The 18,324-nt window shown below is 45.7% G+C and overlaps 1 protein-coding gene across 1 annotated transcript; it reads left to right on the forward strand.

Moving 5' to 3' along the window:
* Positions 1–2,134: 2,134 nt before the first annotated feature.
* Positions 2,135–12,140, forward strand: OTP (orthopedia homeobox). The gene is made up of 3 exons (XM_010356677.2): positions 2,135–2,335; positions 3,619–4,028; positions 10,061–12,140. Exons 1-3 carry the CDS (start codon positions 2,299–2,301, stop codon positions 10,589–10,591), a joined length of 978 nt encoding a protein of 325 aa, XP_010354979.1. The 5' UTR covers positions 2,135–2,298; the 3' UTR covers positions 10,592–12,140.
* Positions 12,141–18,324: the final 6,184 nt, after the last annotated feature.

Genomic DNA, 18,324 nt, shown 5'->3' on the forward strand with positions numbered 1-18,324 from the left:
ATCCCCACCCAGGTGGGCAGCAACCTCCTGCGAGTCCCTGGACGTGGGCAGGCGGGTGCGTACTCCCGAGCGCCGTTCTGAGCGCACGCCGCCCGGCCCTGGGCTGCTGTCCGGCCTCCTTCTGCTGTGCGCGCCCAGCGCTCTAGCTTCTAGATCTGAGGTTTTGTGAGGGGGCAAAGGAAGCTTTTATTGGGGAGACTTTGTTTGCTTTAGGTCTCAGAATTCTCCTCCCAGGCAAAGCGTTTCTCAAAAAGGGCCGCGACCGCTTGCCAAAAACCAACCCTAGCGGCTCCCAGACACGCCATGAGCCTGAGTCCACCGCTCCGGCGCCCAGCCCCACATAGGCCGAGTTGGTAGCAGCTGTAGCGGCCGCTGAAGCCCAGCCGGGCCCAGAGCTTCCGGGGAAGCGGTCTCCGCAGCTCAGAAGAAGCTGGTTTGGCCAATACCCTGCATTCACACGTGTGTGCATATGTGCGCGCGCGCACGCGTGTGTGCACGGGAGGAGGCGAACGGGCTGCAGGAGGGAAGGAGGAAACAAAACTGCCCCAGAGTTCGCTTTGCCGCCTCCTTTGTCTCCTTGCTCGTTGTCACACATACAGCTGAGGACACACACACACACACACACACACAATTCCTCTCGCATCTGCTCTCAGCCAGCGTTTTCAATGTTTTGTGTAAGTCAATTGGACGGCGAACAAAAAAAGCCATTTGCTCAGTATTGTTTAAAACAGACTTCATAGGGCCACCCTTTTGTGGAAGGTTTATTTGCACTAAATGAATAATCTTAATTGCATCACTCTCGAATTAAAAATCAATGTTAATCAAGTTGGGAGTAGTAAATATCAGTTTTCATTGTGACTGGGTAGAGGGCATTTTTCTTGTGTTGCAAATAAAAATACAAGTCAAATAACTTTAAAAGGGCATTATGTTCTGCTACAAATACAATTGAAACGGATTGTTTAGGAGCAGATCAGAAACGGTACAGAATTTTGCACTTAATTTCCTCAGTTATCATTTACAATAAGAACCTCTAGGCTTGACAGCCAAGTCTAAACAGTAGTAAATTAGTACAAATTTATACTGATTTTACTCTAATAATCGTAATAAAAGCTTATAGATTTGGCACTAATTACATAAATGCCTAATGATCTTGAAAATTACTCTGGTTAGAAATATATTACTAATCTAAACTTTGTTGTTGGCTGGCTCTGAAAAATCAGAACATTAGAAATGGTTCGCTTCACTTGTGCAAAGCACTTTAAGTTGTTCAAGTAGTTTAACATATTCAAGAGCAAAATAAAGAGCATTTAACTTTATTTACAGCCTTAAGTGGAGTTGGGAGCCGAGCTGAACTTAGAAACTTTGACCAAAAGAGCGAGTTAGGGGCGAGGATGCGGACGTGGTCCAAGCGGAAGAGCAGCATCAGGGAAGAAGCCCGACGAGAAGGGTGCAGGGCTCTAGAACCCACACTCCGCGAGGGTCCCCGAAGCCGACAGCAGGCGCTGGCGGTGCCAGGGAAGCCGACTCCTCTTTGCGCTCTAGGCCCACAGTGGGGTTGGGGTTCGTATAGGCCCCTGGGCACAGCCAGGGCGCGTGGACCCTAGGCGTAGGCCTGCTGAGCCGCGGCGAAGTCCAGGCGCTGTCTGAAGGCCGCGGTGTGCCCTCGTCGCGCCGGGGGCTGGCTGGCCAGTACGAGCGGCAGGCCCAGAGCGCGCAGGTCGGGGCGACTCTCAGGTCACGCCAGGGTCACGGCCCGCTCTGGCCCCTGCTCTGCCCCTGCCCTAGGAAGATGCTAGCTCAGAGGCACAGAGCTACGCCTTTGAAGCGCGCGGGGCCGGCCAAAGGGAAGGAAAGGGGGAGCCTGGAGAAAATCGCAGGGAAGAACTAGAGGGAGCCGGGCCTAGAAGCTCAGGGGGAGGCAGAGGCGGCTGACGCTGCTTTAGCTCCTGCTCCGGGCTGGAGCTGCCAGGGCTGCCGCCGCCGCCTCCTTCAGGCGGGCGCAGGCGGGCGGGCGGGCGGAGTGGGGGACTCTCCGGGCGCTGACATTTGCAGGCTGCCCTCCTGATTGGTCCCCTCGCCGAGCTGCTCACGGGTTCATTCAACTGTTAAGCACCTCCCCGTCTCTCTAAAGGACATTATAATGCAAGAAGCCCCCTTTTTAACCACAAACCGAATTTTCTTTCATTTAGGTGATCTATATATATCTATATCGTATAGCTTATAGCTTGTATCTATTTTAAATAACTTAAAGTCGCTAAAATTTGGGGGGGAACAGCTTTCGCCCTGGAGCGGTGCGCGATGCTGTCTCACGCCGACCTCCTGGACGCCAGGCTAGGTGAGTGCGCGCCTCTCGCCCGGGCAGCCAGGAGAAGCCGGGGCAGGAAATTGTCAATTTGTTCCTTATTTTACCTTAATGCGACCTAAATGGACTAATTTCTTTAAAAGTAATTGTGCTACATTAAAGTTTAATTTGATTTAACAACTCCTTAAAAAAAAAAATCTATGGAATATGTAGATCCAAGAAAGGAGTCGGGGAATGTTGTTACTTTTTGTTTTTCTTATTTTTCTCTTCTCCCCTCCCCCACCTTTTTTTTTTTTGAAAGGCGATATACCCTGTGATAATTTGTTAGGAGGTGTTTCTCTCTTTTTTTCTCTCCTGTTTGTTTTGATTTGGGATTTCTTTCTCCTTCCGCCGCCCCTGTTTCTCTCCCCACTACCTTCTTCTCTCCTCCTTTTCTAAGTGTGGTGTAATTTGTAAAAAACCTGGCGTAAAGGAGAAGCTGCTGCCATCAAGGCGGATTTGCTAAGTGTGCTGGTTGAGACGGAGAGACGCCAAATTCAATCTCACAGTCATCCCCCCACCCCCAGCTTCTGCAAGGGATTCGGCGTTGCCAATGGCTGTGAGGAATGCGACTTTTATTTCTCTGGAAAGAAAAGTTGAAATCTCTAAAGTTTGATTCACAGTTGTCCATAGAGTTCACTCGAGCTTCCTTAATGCTATCTGGGTTGCTGGGCTCTGGGTTTCCGGATTGGGAATCTTTGGTGATGGATGTGATTCCATTTTCCAAACACTTTCTCTGATTTGAGGGGGAGGTGGAGCTGATTTGGGTTGATTTCGGGGGGTGGAAAACTTGAAGGCTTATTCATCTTCCGAAAGTAAGAGGGAATCGGCTGAGGGCCGGAGGTAGAATTCGTCAGGCTGCCGAAGCGCAGTGCCGAAGCAACCAAGGAATTGTTTAATTTTCTTTCTGTCCCCCGCACCCCTCTGTTCAAACATTTGCTCTCGATTTCCTGGGGCGCCGGGGGTACGTTTTATGGAAGGGATTCAGAGGCATGTTTCATTGCCCGGACTGGGAATGTTTTGTTGTGGGAGAGACGAAAGCTTGCGCTGTTTACTCCGGGAGCCCGCTGCGGAGAGGGCAAGGGGCCGGGATATGTTATTCCAACCCGGCTGTCCAAATTCTGGGGAACCCAGCAGAGTACCCTGGGAATTTCTTCCTTAGGGCAAGCGTGGGTGCGGAGGGGGCAGAGGACGGGTTGAAGGAAGGCTACGCGGGGTAAACAGCCCCTCGTGGCATCGCCAAGAAAGTAGTGACCGCGATCCCCTTGCCTCCTCAGGTATGAAAGATGCCGCCGAGCTTCTGGGCCACCGGGAGGCGGTGAAGTGTAGGCTGGGCGTGGGGGGCTCCGACCCCGGGGGCCATCCGGGGGACCTGGCGCCCAACTCTGACCCAGTGGAGGGAGCCACTCTGCTGCCCGGGGAGGACATCACCACAGTGGGCTCTACTCCGGCCTCGCTGGCGGTGAGCGCCAAAGACCCGGACAAGCAGCCCGGGCCCCAGGGCGGCCCGAACCCCAGCCAAGCCGGCCAGCAGCAGGGACAACAGAAGCAGAAGCGCCACCGGACGCGCTTCACCCCCGCACAGCTCAACGAGTTGGAGAGGAGCTTCGCCAAGACTCACTACCCCGACATCTTTATGCGTGAGGAGCTGGCACTGCGTATTGGGCTGACCGAGTCCCGAGTACAGGTACGCGGGGCTTGGGCTCTGGGACAGAAGGCAAGGACGGGGGGGGAGGATTTGGGTAAAGGGAGGAGGGTCTTCCCTTCCCCTGTCGAGATCCTGGGCTGCGTTCAGGCTGCCTGTGCGTTCCTGTGTCGAGTTATCTCCTTCTCTACCCGGAAACTGGTCCCCATCGCTATCCCCCAATGGACCCTCAAGGCCCCTGTCTCCGGCCAGTATAGCGACATCCTGGAAGAAGCTCCTCAAAATCGAAGCCCCGCATTGTCGGGCTGCAGGGTTCGCCTCCTCCGCCTGAGAAGGCAACCTCAGCGCCCCCCGGGCGGCCCAGCCGAGCGAGCACCTCAACTCCTGCTCGCGTTACTGACAAGTATTACCCTCTAATGAGTTTGCGTTAAGCGTTTGGATTAAAGGAGGAATGCAACAATTATACAGAGAACAAGAGAAAAGAGCAAATAAGGCGAATGGGCGCCTTTTTAAAAAGTGCTACACCCAGGTTTCACGGCGTGGCTTTATTAAGTATCACCCTCCCTCTGTACTCAGGCGAAATATTCCTAGCTTTGATGTTTGCAAGGGGTTTGAACTTTCGTAGTCTACCAGTGCGCTGGGGGCAGCTGACGGGATTCCCACAGCCGGTGAGCCCTGTTTTGTTTTGGAGTCCTCTAAGGAAGCTGGGGTGGGGGAGGAGGAATGAAGGCTTTCTGTTGTGGATATCCTGTCTGAAGAAGGGGCATTCAAAACGGGAAAGGTTGACAGGTAGTAGAGGAAATCGTTGCTGACCCCTTATTCTCCTCCAACCACTCTCCAAGCTGTAAATTATAAATAACCTAGAAAATCACACCTATAACTTTTCTGAAAACTGGTGAATAAAAGTATAAGCCTAGTGAAACCCAGATTTTTTTTTTCTCTTTTTGAAAGAATGAAGACAACATATCAAATATTTTATGGACAGGTGCCTGGAGGTGAAATTCCAAGCGCCAGTACTTACCCTTGAGCTATCCAGGGTGCTGAAAAATCTTCCTTTGCCGTCTTGGACGGTGGTATTTTCTGTACGATATCCTGGGTGTCATCAACCTGGTCAATTTGTTAAACCAGTGCTACCTACTTTTATAAAATTAACTTTAAGATCTTAGTTACTTTACATGTGATCTAAGAAGTAAGCGATGAGAACGTCCGTAATCACAGCGTTGAATATTTCTGTCTCAATTCGGCATTTTAAAGATAGTCTAAACTGAAAAAATAGCGCATGCTTCTGCTCTAATAGCAAATGAATATCATTGGGGATTTAAAATGGTCAAATTAATAAAGTAATACTGATTAACATAATAATTAGCATTTTTATTCAATATAAATCTGGGTGGTTTTGCTAGTGAAAGGCCTAGACTATGGTCCTTTAAAATTACACACCGAAAGAGTACTAATTGCATAAATGTAAACATGTATTAGTAATGCTCTTCAAAATTTTTATTTTTCACCTTTTTAAAAAATATCTGAAGTTGAGTTTGAACCTTTACATAAATATACAATTTCAGTACTTCCATCAACACTGATGACAGTGCTTGCTGGTAGGTTCAACCTTGCAGGTTAGAAATTCATAAATTTGGGGGTTTTGTCCCTTAAGAGAAAGACTATCTATTAATTCTTGTTTTAAAGGGGAAAATGCTGTGTCTTAACGTAGACGTACTGGCAATTAGTTTAAATTAAAATAGAACTTAGAATCACAAATAAAATATAATTGAACAACTGATTTTATGAAAAAAGAAAACGAGGTCTATTAAACTTTATTAGGTCTTCCAAAGGTTAATGACAGTTATTCTTTTAACAGAAAAAGTTGTAAATGAAATAAAATATAAGCTATGTAACAGAAAGAGTTATTTTCAAAAAGTACACAAAAGAATGTGCAAGAAGAAAGAGACAAAGTACTCTAATTGTTCCAGCATAATGTTCAAGCAAAGATAATAGCTTGAGCCTGCTGATAGACACAATTTAATAGAATGGCAATTTCAATATTTTTTAAAATAATGTTCCATAGTTTAAAAAGTAATCAGATCAACATAACCTTCTTAATTAACTTTTCAAAATGATTAACATTATGTAATGTAATGCAAAAATAATTTATGGAAAATGTATTTACTTCACAATTCACTGTACCATTGCTCCTTGACCAAATTCAAATTAAATAGTAATTGGTTTATGTTCTTATATGATCAGTACTTCATAGTTTTCTTTATAGTTAACAGATTGCCACATATTCTTTACAGTATGTGGGCCACTGCGCTGATTAAAAATTATCTAAACATTTAATTCATTGCAATTGTATATTTTTAAAGATGCTTTTTGATTCTAGACTAAATTATCCAATATACTTATTTTTATCTTTATTTGGTATATGTCACACTTTTAAGTATTTATTAAAGCATCTCTACTCACACGGAGGCCAATTCCATGTCTGATATCGCTCCTCTTTTCTGGCTAGTGTAATAAAACCATTCCTTTTATAGCATGCCATTATTAGAAACCAATTTCAGAATTATTTATAACCTGGAATGGCTTATTAAGCAGCAATGTGAGAATCATGCAAATTATGTGATCAAATGCAATATAATAAGCATAATCATTAGTCTCTAGCATGGATTAATTAACTTTCAATATTTTATTTACATAAAAACCAAATCAGTGAAATAACTTCTGCACAGTCAGGCTTGCCTTTCAATATTTTATACGAACAAAAATAATGTGCTGTAATTCCATTGACCGTGTCCCCCGGAATGGCCCTGTCACCTGCCACATCTTAATAGGGGGACAAGCTGAGAGTATTTTCTAGTTTTCTAATGGAATGAGAAATTGCATTTTCTTCCTCTCCCAGCACTATTAAAGTGTAATGAATTCGGCCCAGAGTTCACGGCTGGCTGATCGAAATGAACCTGAGATCTAGGCTTTAATACAGCTCCCCAGATTTCCTCCAAAATCTTCACATTAATCATTTGCTGGATTCCAATGAGATCTTCATAAAGCATTTGCTTCAAGGGGGGGGGGGAAGTAATATTCTCTCTTTCTCTCCCTCTTTTTTCTATTTCTCAGTCATTTATAGCTGGGGAATTAAACGGGCTATATATTTTAAAATACATTTACAGTATGTCTATATTACTGTAACAGCAGATATCATGAAAGTGGATTTTTAGATTCCAACCTCCATTAGATTCCCACTGTTGTATTAAGCATTTTCCAAGAAGAGCTGCATTTCAAACTGAGTACAAGGTTGGCCCGTGGCTGTGGTTAATATATTTCCTGGAGTTGTCATCTGTGCATTCTAAAAATCTCCCTTAGGTTTTGCCTGCATTTTAATCCGTCATGCTCTAGTTTTCAAGTGGAAACATTCACATTTTAAAAACATATGCATCGTAGCTTGGAACGGAGGTGCTCAGACCCCATGCAGATTTTTTTTCCCAGTCCCAGTAAGCCATGAAACATAAAAAAATTTGTAGCCATCATTTGACTACTAACCCTCAAACATAACTGAGCACGATTTTTCGATTATTTCTATAATATTTAGTTCTTTAACAGCTGTTCTTTTCCGCCTATGCCTGAGCAGATCCTAGATTCTGAAACCATTCTGGTAGTCGCATTTTCTATTGAAATTCTGTTGGGCTATCCCTCCCCCTTTTTCTTTTTTCTGCTCCTTCTCTCACACTCCCTCCCCTCAAACAAACATTTTGGGATTCACTGGCACTTGCAGGTTGTTAGGAACCGGTCTTGATTTTTATAACACACCTTTCAAAACATAATCCGGGTGCGATGTGTAAGGTATGGGAACCGTTTAGTCACAGACACCGTCCCCGAGTCCAGCCTTGGGTGGGTGCTGCACAGCGACTTGCGGCCTTAGGTCTTCTCGCTGTGCCTTCCTTTCCTCCTGAGAGTTGCTCTCCGCCTAAGACCGCTAACAGCTCAATTGGGTCTCATTGATCCCGTTCACCATCTAGAGCCCTGCTGCCTCATTAATCCGTTGTGCCACCAGCTCAGGGGCTGCAACTGGGAAGAGACGAGGCCTGTTTACCCATCGCCGACACTGGGATACGCGGCAATCTGCAAAATGGGGTAGAAACCACAGGAAGAAAGTGGTAGGCGACGGCGCAGGCACGGTAGAAAGGCGAGGGCCAGCCCCAAGTTGGGGGAGTATTCTAGATGGCAACACCGTTCACAGTGGTAAGCGTAGAGTACGTCTACGCTTGCCTGGGCATGAACACACCACTGAACATTACTGGCTCACCGAGACCGAGGGCAGGTATGTCCATACCCCTGATACTTTAGCTTGCAGAGTAAACACTAAATAGGTTAGATTAATGGATGCACAACGTTTTTTGCCACGGATATGGTGGTCAAATTGCGTTAGCCAAATTCTAAGAGGAAACTCAGTACTTGAGTTGTGTCCCACATCATTTATATTTAGGCAGAGTAAACTCCAGATGACTAGATTTTAAACTGCAAGTCTTCCAAGCAGGCTTGCTGGCAAATTATTATTATTATTATTATTATTATTATTATTATTATTGTCATTTTAAAAGATCACATTCAAATAGGGGGAGATGGGAGTTATCTTGGATTCACAGCTTATGTGATATCTTTCAGGCAGAACTCTTCTTCTGTGATAGAGGGCTTGACAAGCCTAGGCAAATTAGCCTGGCAGGGTCTGTAACTCCTGGGCTACTGTTTAAAAAAGAATAGGAAGGCTGTTTTCATTTGGAGTATATTTTATCCAACTCATTTCCCTGAAAAAGGACGTTTGGGTTTGTCTGAGCAAAATTAAATTTGATTCATACATCTCGTGGTGAAATGTGACATCCTTTAATTCGTATTGGTCCGAAAATTTGTTTTTAGTTTATAGATGAAATGGGGGCGACTTGAGGGAATTGGAGGCCTTGTTACTTGGGACCCTTAGTAAGTTCCTGAAAGGAATAGACTCGGCTGGGCGTGGTGGCTCACGCCTGTAATCCTAGCATTTGGGACTCCGAGGCGGATGGATCACGAGGTCAGGAGTTCAAGACCAGCCTGGCCAACATGGTGAAACCCCGTCTTCACTAAAAGTACAAAAATTATCTGGGCACGGTGGCGCGTTCCTGTAATCCTAGCTACTCGGGAGGCTGAGGCAGGAGAATTGCTTAAGCCGGGACCCGGGAAGCGGAGGTTGCAGTGAGCCGAGATCACGCCACTGCACTCCAGCCTGGGCTACAGCGCGAGACTCCGTCTCAAAAACAACAACAACAAAAAAAACCCGGCTTGAAGGCTCCAGGGGCTCAGTGAGCTGCGATAACTTGTTCCGGCACACTCGTACAGCCCAGAAAAAGGTGTCCATATAGTGGTTTGGGAATGAGGCACGGAGAGTTGTGGCAGTAGCACCAAGCAGTATGGGAGGAATCGGAAGTCATGGTGGTGACCCAAACAACACTGTAGCTCAGTGGCGCGCACTTTCCCACGCAGATCACTGTATTAACCTCTCCGCTCTGTCAACCCTGACGTTAGGGGTTTTCCTTTGTCTTTCGATTTTGAAACTATGTCATCCACGGCCCGTCATCAATTTCCAAATTTCCAGCGTTTCTGAAAATTCTATAGCCCATCAGTGTTATAAGGCATGCTATTAAGCCACATGGGTACACATGTTTATCTTCATTTGTACACCTGTGGGTCGAGCTTTGACACATGCCTGACTGCAGACCTGTGAATCTGTGCAATGCACAGAATGTGCAGGGGCGTGGTGAAGACTGCACACGTTTGGTGTGTTTGCACAGTGCGTAAACGCTCCGGGACACGAGCTCTCAGGAGCGCGGGACTCCGCGCTTGGTGAGTGCAGGGGGCGCCAGCTGGCAGGAGTTGGTGGGGAGCCACAGTCTCCGGCTGGATATGGGGGCTTGTCGGGCCGGTGGCACTTGTTCCTTCCAGGGCAGAGCGGCTGTATCCGAGGCGGGTTTCTGGGGCTTAAGCTCCAACTCCCCAGCCGCCGGGCCGGTTAATAGCGCCCTGTCTGTCTCCCGCCCCGCCCGCTCCAGGTCTGGTTCCAGAACCGGCGCGCCAAGTGGAAGAAGCGCAAGAAGACGACCAACGTGTTCCGCGCGCCCGGCACACTGCTCCCCACGCCAGGCCTGCCTCAGTTTCCGTCGGCTGCCGCCGCCGCTGCCGCCGCCATGGGCGACAGCCTGTGCTCTTTCCACGCCAACGACACCCGCTGGGCGGCGGCCGCCATGCCGGGCGTGTCACAGCTGCCTCTGCCGCCGGCGCTGGGCAGGCAGCAGGCCATGGCGCAGTCGCTGTCCCAGTGCAGCCTGGCAGCCGGGCCGCCGCCCAACTCCATGGGCCTGTCCAACAGTCTGGCGGGTTCCAACGGCGCGGGGCTGCAGTCGCACCTCTACCAGCCCGCCTTCCCCGGCATGGTGCCCGCCTCCCTCCCCGGCCCCAGCAACGTCTCCGGTTCGCCCCAGCTCTGCAGCTCCCCGGACAGCAGCGACGTGTGGCGGGGCACGAGCATCGCCTCCCTCCGCCGCAAGGCGCTAGAGCACACAGTCTCTATGAGCTTCACTTAATGCAGCCGCGCCCCGGCCCGCTCCGCCCCCAGCACCGTCCCCGGGGCCGCCCGGAGGCCCATCCTGCGCGCGCCCGGACCCCGGCGCCCTGCCCCGCCCCGCCCCGGCCTCCACCCTGTCTCGTTTCGTCCTTGCCTCTCTCCTCCATTCGCTTGGGCTCAACCCAAGCCCTAGCCCGCGAGGCCTCCCCTCCACCTGATTTCGCTCGCCCGCGGTCCCCCGTCTCCCGGCCGCCCCTCTTCCCTTCCCACCCAGCTGCGCCCCCGGCCCGGTCTCCAGCGCCTCAGCCCACCCTTCCCGCCACCCCGGCCTCCCCTCTCGCGCTAGCCGTGCTCGCGCCCTCCTCCCGGCTGACTGGCGGCGTTCCCACCCACACCTTCGACGCGACGCCTACGACCTCCCTCGCCCGCCGCCTCCCCTCTGGTCCCGTCTTTCCCCACACTTCGCGCCCCTCCTCCCGCGCCCGGCAAAAAGCATCCTTCCCGCCATTTTACGTACCAGGGAGTCGACTCAGGATCTGAAATCAGACACCAATGGACTGGTTTGTGGGCAGAAACACACACACTCGCACTCTCGCTCACGCTCAGACGCTACACACACGCGCGCATAGACACGGTGCACCTAGGTCACACACGGACGTGTTCAAGGGACAGCACAATGTTAGGGATTTTTGTCTTAAAGGAGGACAAGCATCTGCTACCAACCGCCTCATCTGAGGGCCCAACTGATATAATTTGATTTATCCTTGTACTTTCCGAGGTCCTGTCTTTCTTTCCTCTCCCACCACCCTACCCTTGCCCAGTCCACCCAGTCACATCCGTGCAGCCCTCTCTTGGCTTGCAAGAGAACGCTTTTATTTTTATTTTATCTTATTTTTATTTTCTTAAGCACAACTGTGTGAGGGTGTAGAAGGGAAGGCTTCTCAGGAGTGACGTGACAGTGGATTGGGTGGCTGGAGTAGACTAAAGCAGTCATGTGATGAGGAAGAGGTGATCTGACCCATTTTGATAAGTCTTTATAAGGAAGAATAAAATAAACGTGTAAGCAAAGTTTTCTTTTGTAAAAGCAAAAGCCACATCTCTTTTCTGGATCCTTCAGGACTGGGGTTTGTTTGCTTCCTTTTCCGTTTCTCTCTTCTCGCTGCTCTGTGCCCTTGGTTGTTTTGTGGTGGTCCTGTCGTCCCTCGTGCCCCTCGGCCACCTGCTGGCCGCCTATGGGGGCGCTCGGACATCTACAACCCTGCAACTTTGTACAGAGAAACACAATCAGCTCTTTCTGCATGTGCTGGTCAAATCCAAACCCAGAGAACAGAAGCGCTTTCTAAGAATGAACAAACATGTGAAATAGGATGTTTTGTGTAGATAAAGCATTCTTGTTACATACTGGTCAATTTGTGATATGTTTTAACTTAATGTCTGTGCTTATTTATGGAATTCGGTTTTCTTAATAAATGTTTGAGCTAATATAAAGAATATTATTTGACTTTTCCGGACAAGTTTATATCAAGTTAAATGTAAATGGATAAAATAAAATCATTTTCAGTATGTGATACAGAGAATGATGGGTTTTGGTGTGACCTTGAACGGCGGGAGGGTTCTCCTGGGGGGAGGGGAGGGGCCAGTCTTGGGAATGGTTATATTCGCTGCAGTTGCCTGTGTCCCGGCGTCCGGGACGCGTGGGCCCTTCGCCCTGCACTGGGCTTGGGTTCGGTTTCTGGGCTGCACGTTGAGGTCTCCGCGACGGGGCGGCGTGCTGGCAGCGTGTTGGGGCGCCGCTAGCGCCCCACGCGAGCTCTGAGCCTCCCGAGTCTTCCGGGCCAACCCAGGTTTCCGAGGCCCAGGTGGGGCTCCGAGCGTCGCTGCTGGCGCGAAACGCAGGGCGCTGGAGTTTCTCGGATGAACGGTGTCCCTGGGGCAGTGGCGCGGAGGGCGCCCCTCGCGGGCTGCGTGCGCGTGATGGGGAGGCGGTGGGTGCGAGGGGACCACAATTGGCACCCTCGGCTTTCCGAGCCTGGAGCTCTGCTCTCGGGCGCCGCCCCAGCCGCGTCCGGCCCCAGGTACGCGGTGGAAGCGAGGCCGCGGCTCTTGCCTGCCCCGCGGCCTAGGCCTCCTTCCTTGGGGCTTTCCCTAAGGCAAAGGCGCCCCTTCACGTCCCCGGACCCCGGCTCCGCTTCAGATACCCGGGGCCGCACAAGTAAGGGGCAAAAGCGCTTCTCCCGAAGAGGCGTGTCCAGGACGACCCGCGCCTACAGGGCTCCCCCAACCCTGGGTCTGCTCTGGTTTCCTCAGGGTCCCTGCTGGCTGCCTACTAACCTCCACTTCAGCCACGTGCTCAGGGGACTGCCCCAAAGGAGTAGGAAAAAAATGCTGTTTCTTCAGTCGGGTCGGCCGAGGGGAAGGTTGCAATGGGTTTTAAACTTGGAGGCAAATCGATATCACAGGCTTCCTTGGGAAGGCTAACCGAAATCAATCTTGTGGTTTGAAATTTAATGGTCATTATAGGCATTGAGAAGACACCCCTTTTCCCACGGGAAGACTTCTCATTTGGTTGCCTCAGAGCGTAAACCCTAAAAAACACCCTCGTGCTAAAATACAATACAGCTGGGCTACGCGTGAATTTGAGGAGCTGTTGTAATCGTTATTCAACTAAGAACACAATGGAATCTCCTCAGAGATGAGAACAAAAAGCTATTTTTAATGATAAAGTAAATCTGTTCATGTTACCTTAGGAATTTTAATTAGAGGTAAACTGGTGGGTGGGTTCACAGAATATTACACACACTTTCCTAAAGTTACACACTTTCCTAAAGACTATTTTTAGTACAACATTAAAATGTTAAAGAAGAGAAAACATGCTCATTTTGAATTTCATACAAGAATGGAACATTTCTGTATTTGAGAACTCTTCCAAGAATTTAGCAGTACACAACCACCAACTTTCTAAAATATGAGTTGATGAAAAATACTTTTCCTTGTTTTTACATTTCATCATATGCTCGCTTGTTTTATGTTAGTGCTCTTTTTAAAAAAAAAATTGAAATCGTGGATACTGTAATCTCAAGTTACATTTAAGAGATCAGTACAAATTACAGATTGCTTCGCCAGTGCTCATGGAACGTTGTTTACAAGGATGCTAATTTTACAGCTTTTTATGCTGCTATAAAGCATAACTTTATGATGTAGGAATGCAATAAAGGATGCTAAATGGAATCTTTAAAAATTGTATTTCTCAAAGGCAAGGGAAATGGGATCTTTCATTGGAAAAAAATGGGCCAACTCAGAACACTGATGAAAAGTTGCAAATCAACTCAAGTGATAGATGCTTTCAAAGATACTTATATTTCATAATGTAGTGGTTATTTATCAATATTATAATAAAAGTGTAGAGTTTTTCACCTGACCTGACTCTGGGCTAATATTTGTTTCTATAGCAATAGATTTTTGTATTAAGAATCCTGAACATTTTAAAGTCATATATGCCATTAGGTTAAGGGAAGGCAAGCTGGCCTAAATTGTTAAGGTTGACAGTTTAGCAAAGATAAAAAGAGGAGAATAAGAACCTCAGTCACAAGCCTGAAAGATTTCTGCTTTTTGAGGGAGAAAAATCTAACAACAGAATAATGCTTCATGTTATTTTTTTACTCATCATTAACAGTAATTCTGACTCAAAATTGTTAAAGATCTAATAATAATTAAGTAAATTTAATAAGAGAATAAAGGCAATAATGTTGAATAGAATCAGAACACAAAGTAGGTAAGTACAACATGCTAGATGTCCTGCCTCTAATAATTGTACTTTTTGCTGAGTAGCTTGTTTGGTATTGAATACTGTCACCATATGCTAGCTGGAAACAATCCATTATGATGTAACCAAAGATTAATTTATTTTAATATCTTAGTTCATCCTTGTCATCTTTATTTTTTCCTCAGTATTGGTACTAAATATCATACATGCCATACAAGTGATGGTATAGTAATGATGTTGCACTGAGCTTACCTTTTGTTGATGGTGGAAAAAATATGATATGGGAATGCAACCTGCTGAAGATGATGTTAGATCCTGAATACAAAACAGCAAGCAGAGCAATTTGGGTAAATCAAGGTAGATGTGCATATAGACATGCAGAGGAAATACAGAGGAAATTCTAACTTTGGGACAATTTATGTTTGGTGCCCCCAATGACAGCTTTTCCCAAAAATGAAAATGTGTTTTTAATTTATATTGTGGACCTTACATTTAAATTTGTAGGATAAAGAAAAAACTTAACCCACAAATATGTGTATTCTAGTAATGGCAATAGTTAACCTGTCAGTTGAAATAATGTAACCTTCCTTTTCTCCTTTTCATGACATAAAGATAATCTCATCTGAGGGCATTTATGTGAAGAAATAACAGCATGGCATGGTGAAACCACTGGCTCATTAATCCTGGCATCTACTTCCTGCAGGGTTCCTTGATTAGTTAGATTCATTCACTGGGCATTTCAGAGTTTTTGATTTGTCACCATTGGCTAGGTTCACTGAGTTCAGGCTAAATTGAGCCAGAAGCAATGTTTATTAGTAATTTTGTAGTACAGGCTACCCTAATAATTCAGCCCAAATATCTCATCTGAAAAATATCCATTCACCCTCACTTCTAATGTGGGTTGCAGCTGTGTTCATAGGGAATTGAAAGAACATAAGTGATTGGGCATGTATTTTCTAAATTATTAATATGATGGCTAATAGCTGTAAACCCATCTTCGTATCCAGTGCAGAAATTATGACTTATTTTAAAAATGAGAGCTGCAACAAAGTGGGGCACCCCCTGCCTGGCTTTCTGCTAAGTCTCCTCAGTGCAGAGCTTTTGGTATAGGAACCATGGCCGATTTAGCATGTGGCCATTACAGAGAGACACAGAACAATGCCTTTGGCTTTTTCTGATGTGTACACTATCAAAACAAGGCATGGATTTAGAAGACTTACTAAAACGTGCTATTAAGGAGTTTTGGGTATGAGCTACACATAGGGCCATCTTTTGATTTTGATGATGGCATACATGCCATACAAGTGATGGCATGGAGACCGCAGTTCACACCCTCAGCCTTCCGCGTCCCACGTTCATAAGTTGTCTGTCTCTAAGCAGGCATAATTAGTTGTTATTACCGTTAAGCTGCATCTTCCATACACATGATCAAATATCCAATATATCTCAGTTTCCATCTTCAGACCCATTTGATTTGAGATAGACTTGTTGCAGTTGCTCACGCTGCCACAATCCCTCTCAGTTCTGTGTTGAAGTAATTCACAATTACCAGGAAATATATAATTAATCCACGTGATATATATAGTATATGTTCTTTGCATCTTTCGCTGAACTGTCCTAAGGCTTTATATACTTTTGTTCCTAGTCTTTATTGAATCTATTAAAGATAAACTCAAGGTCAGATTAAGAACTATAGCTGCTCTTTAACACGGAAAAGATTGTGATTTTTATGAAATTAAAAATAAAAATATTAAATTATAAAACAAAACAGATATACTGAAATTAAAATAAGTTCTTTTTAGATTTGCTGATTGTGCAATTCTGAATGAGTTAAGTGAAGCTGAACTGGTCTCTCTTTTTGCTACCCTTGCTTTATTAATTATCTTAGTCTATTATCTTAATGCTTAGGTACTCCAACATTGATTTCAAAAATAACATTTTTAGAGGGTGTTATTTCATTACCTCTAGTACCTTACATTTGAACTCCATTTTTTAGTTGACACAGCTCATTATTTCATTTAAATCATGGCACCATTATGAAGTAGATATTTTAACCCTTGTTGTATAGAGGAAGAAATTGAGAGTCACGAAGGCTAAGTAACTTGCCAAAGGTCACATCCCTAGTAAGTGGCAGAGATCACTCTTTAAGTTACATTTTCAGGTCATTAAGCATTACCATTGTGTATGTAACATATAGACATTTCCCTTTCTGTTAAAATATTTTCAGGAAATAAAACTAAATATCTTTACTTAGAAATTTAACAGTCCACCCTTGTAATTTAAACAAGGGATACTTTGATAGGACGTGATAACTGCATCAAAATAACACATGGTTTCAAGAGTATAGAAACACTCTCGTCTCCTACAGAACCTCACCCTCTTTCCAGAGGTTAATTCAAGATAGTTCAGCCACCGAGAAGGCTCTTAATCCTGTGAGAAATCTTTATCAATGAAGTCATCTCCTTGTGACACAAGCTCTGAGCTGAGGTAGCAAGAAACTTGTGAAATAGCCCTAGGAGTACTTTGAAAGGGGTGTCATTGTAGATGGACAGGAGAGGATCTTTGGGTCTTTTGGTGCTTTTCTTGTCTGACCCTGCAAGATTTTATAGGGAGATACTTTGATGTTGCTTCTGTATATTATTAAAAGAATTACAACTCAGCATAAACTGCATGTCCTTTTTCTGGCCTCCACATATTAGGAATCCATTGCCAAACATAGATCATAAAATCTTAGAATCTGAAGGGACCTTGAAATCATCTCATTCAAATTTCTTGACCACAGTTGTCCCTGTTTTATTTCTCACCAAGTGGACTTGCAGGCTCTGTTTGAATGCAAGGTAGATGTCTTTTATTGGCCTGCCAGCGTCCTTCCTTTCATTGAGCCTAGTCTGTCTTTTGTCTCTTAGTTCTTTCTTCTATAGTCTTACCTCAGGAAGACTACTTTCTTCTATAGTCTTCTATAGTCTTACCTCAGTCTTTCTTCTATTGTCTTACCTTTCTTCTATAGTCTTACCTCAGGAAGACTACTTTCTTCTATAGTCTTCTATAGTCTTACCTCAGTCTTTCTTCTATTGTCTTACCTCAGGAAGGACTTTCTGTCACAGCTCTTACTACTGAAATGATTTTTCTTTTTAGTCTTCTTTTATTAATATCAGTCAGTGTAATAGCCTTAGGCTATGCTATGGTACCAGATAAAATTCATCTCTCTGGCTTAACACAACCAGGAATTTTTTTTTTTTTCTTGCTCACACAAATGTCACTGTGAGTAAAGCAAATCTCTAGGAGAGCTGTTCTTCATGTGGTGACCCAGTGATCCAAGCAGGTTTCATGTTGTGACTTAATCACCCCATTATGGGGTTTCCGTGGTCTTTGTGGGAGGAAGAACAAACTAGAAGTTTAAACTGGTTCTTTATGCTTTGGTCCAGAAACTTCTACTCATGGTCCAGTACCTGAGAAATCATTACAAGGCTTCCCCTAATTGCAGGAGGACTGGCAAATGTGTAACACATGAATAGCCAGTGAATGGAACATATCTCTGCCATAATCTTATTTTCTCAGTGATAAACACTCTTAGTTTCCTCATTTAACATGTTTTTCCTACTTATATATAAATCAACAATTTTTTTTTTGTGCTTGTTGGCAAAGCATGTAGGTAGGGGTACCAGAGAAATATATAACATCCAAGCTCTTCAAGGAGCTTATCATATAATTGGAGAGATAAGACAAATACATTTTAAAAAGAAAATAATATAAGTCAGTTTATAATGGATTGATCAAGTGCTAAGTACTCTGATCTATATCTCACATGCAATGGAAACTCAGAGAAGCAGGAGATTGCTGTGGGTAGAATTCCTGGCCAGGCTTCCCAGAGGAACTGGGTCTTATAGGATAAGAAGGTCACCCTTTAGGATTTTATTCTCCACTTTTGTTTTATTCTGTTGGAATCATTTTGACCTTTCCTTGTGGCTCTTATTTTCAGATCTATAAAG

The sequence above is a fragment of the Rhinopithecus roxellana genome, chromosome 3, assembly GCF_007565055.1.
Source record: "Rhinopithecus roxellana isolate Shanxi Qingling chromosome 3, ASM756505v1, whole genome shotgun sequence".
Classification (NCBI taxonomy): domain Eukaryota; kingdom Metazoa; phylum Chordata; class Mammalia; order Primates; family Cercopithecidae; genus Rhinopithecus; species Rhinopithecus roxellana.

What these genes read in the sequence shown, in the direction of transcription:
- OTP (XM_010356677.2), top strand. Translation starts at nt 2,299, where the DNA reads ATGCTGTCTCACGCCGACCTCCTGGACGCCAGGCTAG. An exon ending in CCTCCTGGACGCCAGGCTAG is followed by an intron (nt 2,336 to 3,618) that starts GTGAGTGCGCGC and finishes TTGCCTCCTCAG; the next exon opens with GTATGAAAGATGCCGCCGAG. An exon ending in TGACCGAGTCCCGAGTACAG is followed by an intron (nt 4,029 to 10,060) that starts GTACGCGGGGCT and finishes CGCCCGCTCCAG; the next exon opens with GTCTGGTTCCAGAACCGGCG.